At 31.4% G+C, this 11,497-nt stretch overlaps 1 protein-coding gene across 1 annotated transcript; it reads left to right on the forward strand.

Moving 5' to 3' along the window:
* Nucleotides 1-10,153: 10,153 nt before the first annotated feature.
* On the forward strand, nucleotides 10,154-11,098 carry LOC130848664 (olfactory receptor 8K3-like; the record flags this gene model as incomplete). The annotated part of the gene is made up of 1 exon (XM_057727086.1): nucleotides 10,154-11,098. A coding segment is annotated over one exon (945 nt), but the record flags the coding sequence as incomplete, so codon positions are not given.
* Nucleotides 11,099-11,497: the final 399 nt, after the last annotated feature.

Raw genomic sequence — 11,497 nt, forward strand, 5'->3', positions numbered from 1 at the left:
CATGCTAAGTTGTAAGCACAATGCAGTGTATCAGATCAACACATTGTATACCATAAACCTACACAGTGTTGTGAGTCAATTATATCTCAAAGATGGAGAAAAATAAATCTCTTGAGGTTTCTCATGGGAGCTTTCAATTTTTTATTTATAGTTTTGGGGGATTTTGATTCCTAACTGCATATTTTTGTTTAATGAGATTGTCACATTTTCTTACCTCGCTGAAAAACAAGAATACTCCTTGTTTAAGATTTGTAGAACATCATTGCATGAGAGGTCTATTCTATGTTGAATTAGGCTTGTTGTCTCTTTCATGGGATGATTTTCCTCAATATTGGTTCATAGGAGCTTGTATATATTTTATTAGGATCCATTATTTGACTCCATCAACTTGATAATCCCTCTTTTAAGCAAAAGGAGCTAATTCCATGATTTGTTCTATAGTGATTTCTAGTGAAATTGTAGTAAGATATGTATCAATTTATATATATATATTATGTCTTTTGAATATCTTCCTAACGTTTCTAAATTTCCACTATCTTTGGTTATATTTATATTTTTAAGATTCATGGAACTTTATTTACACCCTAGGCTTTTTTTTTTCACAGTCATGAAATAAAATTCTTTATGTAGTCAAACAAATTTGAATAAAAATAATTCATTGGAATAAAAAATAATTATATGCATTTTATGTGAGGTAAAACAAAGAGTTTATACAGTTGATTTTTAAAAATTGTTAAGAAAATATAAGTACTGAAAAAAACTTTACAAATATAAATACAAAAAAATTTGGTTTCTAGGAAATGTATGTTGAACAGAGATACAGTGAAATGATAGTGACTTATTGGTAGCTGCAAAAACATGAAAATGTTTAAATTAATACTTTTTAGATATGTTTCCCCAAATTATCTTCAGTGAATAATTGTGACTTTTGTAATAGAAGATAAAATTCTCTAATATCTGGATTTGAAAAAAATAAACTGTGACTACACACAACCCAATATCCCATTTTTGGTGAGCATTTCATAGTCCCTTAAATGATAAACCAGAAAGAGAACAAAATATGTTGAAACTTGCAAATTTTGATTATGTTTTTTATTCATTTTAAGAGTTAGTCTCTATTTCATTATTAAGTATACTATAAACTATTTCAGAAAGTTTCTATTTTTTCATACTATACAAAACACCAGGAATTGGCAGGGAACTGTATTTTTTCACCAGATATCATAAGAATAATTAAATTTAATATATTATCAAATAATGATTCAGAAAGATTCACAAAACATAATAACAAAGGTTCAAAAATGTAGACACTAAGGGTGTCTATGAAATATAAATCTGCAATTTAAGTTAGCCTCATCTGAATGAGTGTATTACACATTTTCATGTAAGTGGACACTAAGAAAAACAGCATAAAAAATCCAGATGAAAAGAATCTCAATACAGAAATGTGTATGAGAAATAACCCTTGCTAATTCAAAATTAGGTCCAGATGTTCTCACTGGAGAATTGTACTAAATGTTTAGGGAAAATGAAGTACTAACCAGTTCTGTACATTTTCTTCCAGAAAACTGAAGTGGAAATGTATATCTCAACATTCCTTATGAGGGCTTTCCCCTGACATCAAAAGCAAAGGCATTGAAAGAAATGAAAACAGCAGAACAACATCAATCATGACCACTTATGCATTGGTTTTAATAAGAATTTTAGGTAACTGACTCTAGCAATGTGTCAAGCAATAGTTCATCCATGTTAGGTTTACCCCAGAAATGTAGGGTAGACTTGATACTCAAACATAAAATAATTATATTAAGAAACTAAAAAGGAAAGTATTTCTGTCATCTCAATAAGTGTAGCAAAACATTTTAAAGGTCCAATATCCATTAGAAATGAAAGATCAGACTAATATTAAATGGGACTTCCCAAAACTGATAAAAAGAACCAATGAAAAACCTGCAGCTAAAATCATACACTGTATTGAAACATCAAGTACATTTCCACTACCTTCAGGATCAAGGCAAGTGGACTCTTCTTTTCAATTCTATTTGACATTGTACTGCAGATTGTACCCAACAAAATATGGCAAGGAAAAACATAAAGTAATAGGTGATATCTAGGTTGGAAAGTAAAATTGTGATTATTAGTAGATAACAAGATTGTGTAAGTGGAAATTTAAGGGAACATGTAGAAAAAAGAATGATTAAACACAAAATGAATTTAGCATGATTTCAAAAGAAAGATCAGTACACACAATAATTTTTATTTCTATATACTACAACTAAAAAAATAGAAATGGAATTTAAAATACCTGTTACAAATGCATCAAAACTATAAAACAAAGATAAATCTGAAAAAACTATGCAAGGCCTAGACAGTGAAACTTACAAGACATTTCTGAATTAATGAAGACCTAAATAAGTGAGAACTATACCATGTGTATTTGCTGGACTATTTAATATTGTTAAAACATCACACTTTACCAGTGCAAACCAAGTGAAAATCCAAGCAGGCATTATTTTATAGTAGGAATTGAGAAGCTGAAACCAAAATATATAAAAAAATGCAAAAGACCTGGAATAGTTGAAATAACTTGTAAGGAACAGACTTGTAATACAAAAGCTAAGCAAACATTTGCTAATGTCCAGTCCTATTCAAAAGCTACAGTTCTCAAAGGAGTGTGGTACTAGCATAAATATTGACAGATATATCAATGAAACAACAGTGATAGTCCAGGAATAAAGGCATGCACATATGAACAATGAATATTCCACAAGGCAATAAAAGAAGGCTATTCATTGGAGAAATGATAGACTTTTCAGCAAAGGTGATGGATTAATAAAATATACATATGTAAAATATTGAACATTAATTCATAACTTAAAGCTTTATAAAAATGGATTGTAGATGTAACTATATAATATTAAAAGTGTAAAATTTTAGGAGAAAACACAGTAGAAAATACTCATGACATTGGGTTATGTAAAGATTTCTTGATATAACACCAAAAGTAAAGTTGATAAATAAAAAATTGATACACTGGGAAACATCAAAATTAACTTACTATTCAAAAGGTACCTTTAAGAAGCTATAAAACCAGTTTATAATCTGGAAAGCAATATCGTCAATTAATGTACCTCATAAAGGGCTTGATCCACAATATATGCAGATGTATTAAAACTTAAGAATAAGAAAAATAAATTTGCTCCAGAACGGGCAAAATATTTGAGCAATCTCTTTATCAAATAACATATAAAGATGGCAAATAAATACGTAAAAATTATTCAATGTCATTCTTTATTAATGGACTTCATTTCAAAACTTTAGTTAGAAAACACTATATATATATATATCATCTATATATATATGTGAATGGCTAGCCGTAGATAAGTATATGAAAGAACAGAATTTTTTGTCCGTTTTTGGCATAAAAGTAAAATGGCATAAATATTTGAAAACAGTTTGTTACAAACATTGGTGTCTTGGAAATTAAATATCCATTTAATATATTTAGTCATTCCCTTTCCATGTATTTACCCAAGAGAAATGACACCATATTTTCTGAGAAGACTTGTTTACAAATGTCCATAGCAACTGAAGAAGTTCAGGACATGTCACTCTGAAATATGCTGCTTTAGCATTTTGATTGTTTTGAGCTGAAGACATCTTAAAATCAGCAGATGAAAGAAAGGTACTCTGAATTCCTCTTTTCTTCCTGAAAGCAAGAAATAAAACTCTCACATCAAAGATGCCCGCTCTATACAAGGAAGAAAAAAAAAATCTCACCATCAAAGTAGTAAGTGAAGAGAAATAAAAGAAGTCTATACAAATCACTGTTAAAGTAATTTTATCTGCCTTTAGTCGTCCCCTACATTTTAGTTCCTTGTCTACAGTTGCTGCTCTTGGTTTAACCAAGCATATGAGCAATTAGGTCCAGCTATCTCTTGGCTCTTCATTTATCTTATGATTACCCCCAAATAAATGTACAATTACTAAATAAAATATATATGGTTTGGTCCTGTTTACCTTTCATGTCAATATAATTCTTAAGCCCAGCAGGAGCCCCTAAGAGAGTAAAGAAGACATTTTATTACCCTTCAGCTTTATTGAGGTTTTTCTCAATGGCCCAAACCCAGAAACAGCACAAATGTCCATTCACTTGAAAATGGATAAACAGATGGTAGGACACCCAAGCAACTGCATGCCACCAGCAATGAAAAGTAATGAATTATTGGTATACACAAAGATATGGAAATTCTCAATATAATTAAGCTAATGAAAGATGTCAGAACAAAAAGACTAAATAATGCATAATTACATTTACTATAAAAAAAAAGAAAATCTAAAAATGCAAACTCATCTATAGTTACATAAAGCAGATAAGCAGGAATTCCCAGAAAGTGCAAGACTATAAAATTCCATAAAGCTTGGAAAGAAATAAATGAAAATAAATGAAATCATCCCTATTTGCAAAAGATATGTTATCCAACAGAAAAGCTCCACAAATGTGAGGAAAAGATACAATCTAGAACAAAAATGTGCATTCAGAAAGGTGACATGATACATGATCATGACTATAAATTATACACCTAATTTACATTTTTGCATAATATATACCAGAGAAAATACAAAACCATTTACAATTACCCCACATATAATGAAATAAGTAGGTAGAAACTAACAAATCATGTACAGAATCTGTATGCTGAAAAGTGCAAAATACTGATTAAAGAAATCAAAGATCTGAATAAATTAGTATACATACTGAGTTTATGGGTTAGAAGTCTCAAAAACAAAAGATACCTATTTTTCCCAAACTGATTCATAGATTTAATGCAAACCAAATAAAGTCCCAGAAAGATTTTTTGTAGAGGTAACTGTAACCTGAAATAAATATGAAAGGTCAAAGAACTAGCATAGATAAAATACATTTAAAAATGTAGCATAACAGGGAAGAAAACACTCTCCTTCATATTGTGATTGACTGTATAACCACAATAATCAAGACTGACATTGGTGGAAATACAAACATGTAAATCAAGGAAGAGAATAGAGAATACAGAAAGATATCCTTGCAAATAGTTTGAATAACTTCTCATAAAAGTACAAAGATGATTCAATAGGAGGAAGGTAGCCTTTTTGAAAACATGGTGCTGAGGTAATTGGGAGTAAAGAGGCAAAAATAAACAAACAGGCAAACAAATAACGTTTTTGATCTAAATCTTATACAAAAATAATTCAAAATGAATAAAAACTTAAATGTAAAATGATAAACTATAAAACATTTAGATAAAACAATAGGGGAACGTCTATATCCAGGACCTAGAGCTCGTTAAAAGTTTATAAGAATGATGTAAAAAATATAATCTATACAGGTACACATTGATAAAATGAACTTCATCAAAATTAAAACAATCTACCAATTACACCATTAGACACTCACCCCAAAGGAATGAAAGCTTATGTTGATATTGATGGGACCTGGGGCATGCTGACCCCAAATGTGCCAGGGTAGTATATTAATTATTTTGAATTAAAGTTATTTGAGAAAACAGCCTTTGCAATAAAAACACTCTAATCGTCCTTTGTTCCCCTGAGAGCAGGAAATGAACCTTCCACAGGAAGATATCCTACTTTTGCCAGGAGGATGGAAAACATCCTTGTCATGAGAGATAGGAAATTAGAGGCAAAGAAAACTATATAGACAAACTTTGTTATCTTCCCATTAATTTGTTACCCTAAGCAAAAATCCCTTTGTCTTGTCAAATCTTCACAAATAGTTGATTCTTTTTCTAAAAAGGTATACATACAGCTTGCATCTGTCACTTCTTAGGTTCTGTACCTATGGGGTGTCTGTATGTAAGAAAGTAAATTTCTTTGCTTTTATTCTGTTAATCAGTCTAATGTACATTTGATATTGGACCAGCCAAAAGAACCTAGAAGAGTAGAGGAGAACCTTCATCCCCTAAAATACAATTATCTTTAGGTGAAGTTTCATGGAAGTTTTATTTATTAAAGTCAAAAAGTGGAAAGAACCCATATGCCTCTCAGTGAGTGACTTTTAAACAAATCATTATCTCAATACCATGAAATACTACTTAACAACAATAAAGGAACAAATGGTCTATACACACAAAAGCACAAAAGAATCTCAAGAAATTTATGTTGAGAGACAATGACAATCCCAAAAAATTACAAATGGGGTGATATTTGTAAACACTCTTTAAATGACAAAAGCATAGTGATGGAAAGCAGATTAGTGATTACCAGGGTTAGGAATGGTGGCAGAGGCAAAGGAAGTGGATGTTAGGTATAAAGTGTTGCCAAAGGGGATTTGTGATGGAATAGGTCCAATTGGAATGGCGGTTGCACAGAATGGAATAACTAAAATCAAGCACTACGAAAGTAAAACAGAAATGGTAAACAGACATATTGTAGAAACTCACAATGAAACAAGAAGTTACAGTTGCTAATTTCTGTGTCTGATAAGTAAAAACAATCACCTGAGGAACAAATCAAGGGGAGAGAACCTCATATCAGCATAATGTATTATTTTAACTCCTGAAACATTTTAAATACTGTAATAGGACAATGTTTAAAATTTCTATACCTTCACACATTTCAGGAGACCACTATGGAAATGCTGACTCTTGGTGGGCATGCCTTAAAAACATAATATTTTCATCAAGAGTCTTGTGTTCTACGAAAGGAAAGTTAACCAAGAGTGAAAAAAAAAAAACGAAAGAAGGGAGAGAGGGAGGAAGGAAGGAAGAAAGGGGGGATAGGAGGCAGGGAGGGAGGTGGGGAGGAGAGGGTGAGAGGGAAGGAGGAGGGGGAAGAAGTCAGAAAGGAATTCAATACTTTAGGGATAATCAACAAATTGCTTGACATCTCCTCAGTGAATTCTCAAAAGATGAAAGGAATCCATAAATGGTTCTCGCTTCCCCATGTAAGAATCACAGGAGGGAGTCATGACAAAGGTTTCGTTACAGGTAAAAGGATAAAATATTTCATGTGATGCCTTATGTTTCTTGTATCAACAATATTAAAGTGATATATTCAAAGCCCTAATTTAGTTCAATGGCAAAGCCCAAGCAAAATGAGACCATTTCTGATTCAGTTCTCTTTGCTTTCCACTGCTCTATAATGCCTGAGCAGGAATAGGACCGCTCTTCCTGTCTCTTCATGTAAATTTTTTGAGCATTTTCACATGGGTTGGCAGACTGAATGCTGAAAAGCATCTTTGAAACATCATCATGATATTCATTTTATAAAAATAATGATCTTTTTGAAAGCAAATGAAGCATAATTAAAGAGATATGAATTTTTAGAAATTGGCAAAGTTACGACGCTGCAGGTGTTCAGTCTCTCATCTTTATGTCCTTCCAAATTCTTAGTTATTTAGTGCTTTAGTTGCTTTTTTGTGATCCCCCAATATAATTTAATATTTAATGATTATTTAAATAAATGTGTAAATATGATTCTTTCCAAATCTCTTAATGAAGTAAAAGGGGATTTCCATCTCACACTGAGATGTGGAAAGCATTTTTTGATATAAGCAGACTTTTAGGTAACCAGTTTTATAGTAATGGTGCAATGTTCAGCATGTTCTTCAAATTCAAGTGAGACCTGATAGAAAAGCAGATATAGTAGTCTCATGGAGTATAGCTTTAAAAAAATAACAATTGGTATTCAACAAAAGTGTTAAACTATGAGAAAACTATTTGTGTCTTTCCATAGAATGCTAAAGCTTGCTGAGACAAAACCAAAACCAAAAATACTTCTATCTTTTCTTACCTTTACAGGAAAAGTGGAATTTACCAAGTCTCATTTTTCTCAGCTTTTCATATTTGTGAAACAAAACAAAGAAACAAAAACAAGCTTTATACTACTTCTTATTAAATTTATTAAGGATATTTCTCTAAAACTATTACCTACACATTTCCGTATTTCTGACGTAAGAAAAGTGTATCCATTGAGGCAAGGTAGGCTATCAGGAGGTCACAAAATTGTAAACAATATTTAAGTGAGTTAACTACAGATTTCATGTAATCATTTTCATATTTAATGTTATAAAACTGTGTTTTCATTTATTGTCTTATAGATCATTTAGAGACTACTGTCACTGTAATTTTTATTGTAACCAGTATCATCTCTATTTTTTTTAAGAAAGCATGCAAGCTCACAATATTTTAAATGTAATAATTATCTTACCTTAATCTGCCATCCATGTCTTATTCTGGTATATTTTAAATCTGTGTGTTATTAGGGAACTTCAGGTATATTTTTATTTGGTTACATAAAAATGTTGCTCTGTGTTTTGCATTATATCATAGTTTGAAGGAGTTCCTTTGGCCTTAAGATGTAGAGTTCAAAGTAATATCCAAAGACCCATGTATAGCCATTCTATAGTGTATTTTATTTCACTTCTACTGTATTATGTGACATAGTGACTTTAAATACTTTTTTTAAAGTACAGCATCTCTTTATCCAAAGCAATTTTTATGATATTTAATATATGAAAACAATGCCAGTGACTCCTCTTTCTTCCAATTTGCTCAAATTTCTTCATATTCTCCTGGGTTCTTGCATGATAAAGTGCATTTGAATTGTTACATACAAGTTAGTATATGTCCATTATAGTGAAAATGCCCCGGGGAAGGTTAATATTTTAAGGAAATATATATCAAAATAAAGTTTTATTCATATTTTGTTAAAATAGTTGAGAAATTTAAAAGACAAATAATCCAAAAGAGTAGCACCCTGATGGACCAATATCAGTACTTACAGAAGGGGCGGGGCTTGGAATAAATTACATATATTCCATCCTACGTGACCTAATCCTCACCTGTCAATCATCATAGCTTTGACAAAGAAGGTATGTCACAATACAGACAACTTTACACACAAATATGTAAAGAAGTTCTCTTTGAGCTAAGTTATTGTCACCATTAAAATATATATATGTGTATATATATAAATGTATTTTTAAAACAATATGTACTTGATTTCCAGCTAGCATAAACACATTGAATTATTTAATCTTCATTTTTACCACCTAACAATCCTGTAAGATGTATTGGTTTTGTGTATGAAAATAGTTTCAGATAAGTTAAATTATTTGCCCAAAGTAGCCCTTTTTACATACCATTAGGAGACTTATAGCAGAGATTCTATCTATTTATCTATATCTATCATCTATCTATCTATCTATTTATCTAGCTAGCTAGCTATACATCTATCTCATTTTTTTTCACATAAAGACAAATAAATCTCACTGCAATCTGTTATAGTTTTCTTATTTATATACCTGTCTAATATGTGTCAAGTGTTTTAACTGTTTCAGCCTATATTGCTTGCATATAGGACTTCATAGACCTATGTGTAGAAGTAGTGGATTCTACACATTTTTGGAATTTCTGTGTATAAATTTTATTATTATTATTATTTGTTTTTATGATATAAATTATTAACATATAATTGGGGTATTATTAAATCATATTATTAAATGTAATTTATAGATGTGATTGCAGTTATATACAACTAATAGAAAGCTTAAAAAAACAGTTTTATTTTTAAAAAACTATTTTTAAAAGAATAGTTTATATTTGTAACCCCAAAATTTTTGTTTCAACATTTTTCCTTTACATATCTATGTTTATATATCTGTATCTATATCTATATATCTATGTGTATCTACATCTATCTATGTATCCATGTATTTATGTATCTATTCATCTTATCTATCATCTATCTATATCATCTTGGTATCTTCAACCGCAGCACTACTGAAATTTTGGACAGATATGGTATAATGTAGGATGTTTAGAAGACTAACTGTCCTCTAACCATTACATGCCAGTAGCTCCCTCCTCCCAGTTGTGACAAGTAACATGTTTTCTAGACATTGACAAATGTTCTTTGGTTAGTATCAATAAAATAACTTCCAGTTGAGAATCAGCGACTATCTCTGTCTCTATCTCTATTTATGTATATTATTATATGTAGAAGGCGGGTTTCTTTCCAAGTATCCTAAATTGGAAAATTTAGGTTCATCTGTTTACACTAGTTTTACATATTAAAAGTCTCCCAGATGATGATACATAGTATCTAGTGACTATACTGATGTTTCTACCCTGAATAGGTTCTCTAATAACCCTGGGTGGAAACACACAATCTAACAGTGCTAAATGAATTCATCCTCATGGGCATCACAGACTGCCCTGAGCTGCAGGCTCCGTTATTTGGGCTCTTCCTCATCATGTACGTGATCTCAGTGGTGGGCAACTTGGGCATGGTCATCCTCACCAAGACAGACTCCAGGCTTCAAACACCCATGTACTTCTTTCTCAGACACCTGGCTTTTACTGATCTCGGTTATTCAACAACTGTGGGACCGAAAATGCTGGTAAATTTCATTGCAGATCAAAATACAATCTCCTATTATTCTTGTGCTATACAATTAGGTTTCTTTCTTGTGTTTATTGTTAGTGAACTTTTTATTCTGTCGGCAATGTCCTATGATTGCTATGTGGCCATCTGTAAGCCTCTGCTCTACCCAGTTATCATGTCACAAAGGATATGTCAGGTTCTGGTAGCAATCCCCTATCTCTATAGCACATTTGTTTCTCTTCTAGTCACTATAAAAATATTTAATTTGTCTTTCTGTGGCTACAGTGTCATTAAACATTTCTACTGTGACAGTCTCACTTTGTTATCTTTGCTTTGTTCAAATACACATGAAATCGAAATGATTATTCTGATTTTAGCTGGTGTTGATCTGATTTCATCCTTTCTGATAGTTTTTGTGTCTTACTTGCTCATTCTTGCATCCATTCTCAGGATGAACTTTGCTGAAGGTAGGCACAAGGCTTTTTCTACCTGTGGGTCCCACCTGACTGTGGTCACAGTGTTCTATGGGACCTTAATATTTATGTATGTGCAACCAGAGTCCAGCCATTCCTTTGACACTGATAAAGTGGTATCTATATTTTACACCCTCGTTATCCCTATGTTGAATCCTTTGATCTATAGCTTGAGGAATAAAGATGTAAAATGTGCACTACGAAAGATGTGGAAAAAACTATGTAATCTTTTTTCTTAAAGTTTACACACAATATGATTCCTATAAACTGCTTATGGACCTTAAATTTCATTCTATGTGCCTCCAAAATAAATAGCAAGTGTAAATGTGTTCAACATATAATTACAGATTATTTTATATATGCTAGGCACTTGAAATTGCTGAAAATAGATTAATGAACAAAATAGTAAAAATATTTGCTTTCCTTAGTCAAGAAAGAAAATTGTATACATAAATGAAGTAAATGTGATAGTGCAGTAGAATGCGTTAGGTAGATATAGATAAAGAAAGGCTGTTGAGGATTCTGATATTTTTCTCATTAGAAAAAAATTATAGCATCTTTCTCTGTGTGTGTGTGTGAGAGAGAGAGAGAGAGTCCTTTCCTTTTCTTCTGTGTTTGCCTTCATATATTCCCCCATA

Source organism: Hippopotamus amphibius, chromosome 3 (genome assembly GCF_030028045.1).
Source record: "Hippopotamus amphibius kiboko isolate mHipAmp2 chromosome 3, mHipAmp2.hap2, whole genome shotgun sequence".
Classification (NCBI taxonomy): Eukaryota; Metazoa; Chordata; class Mammalia; order Artiodactyla; family Hippopotamidae; genus Hippopotamus; species Hippopotamus amphibius.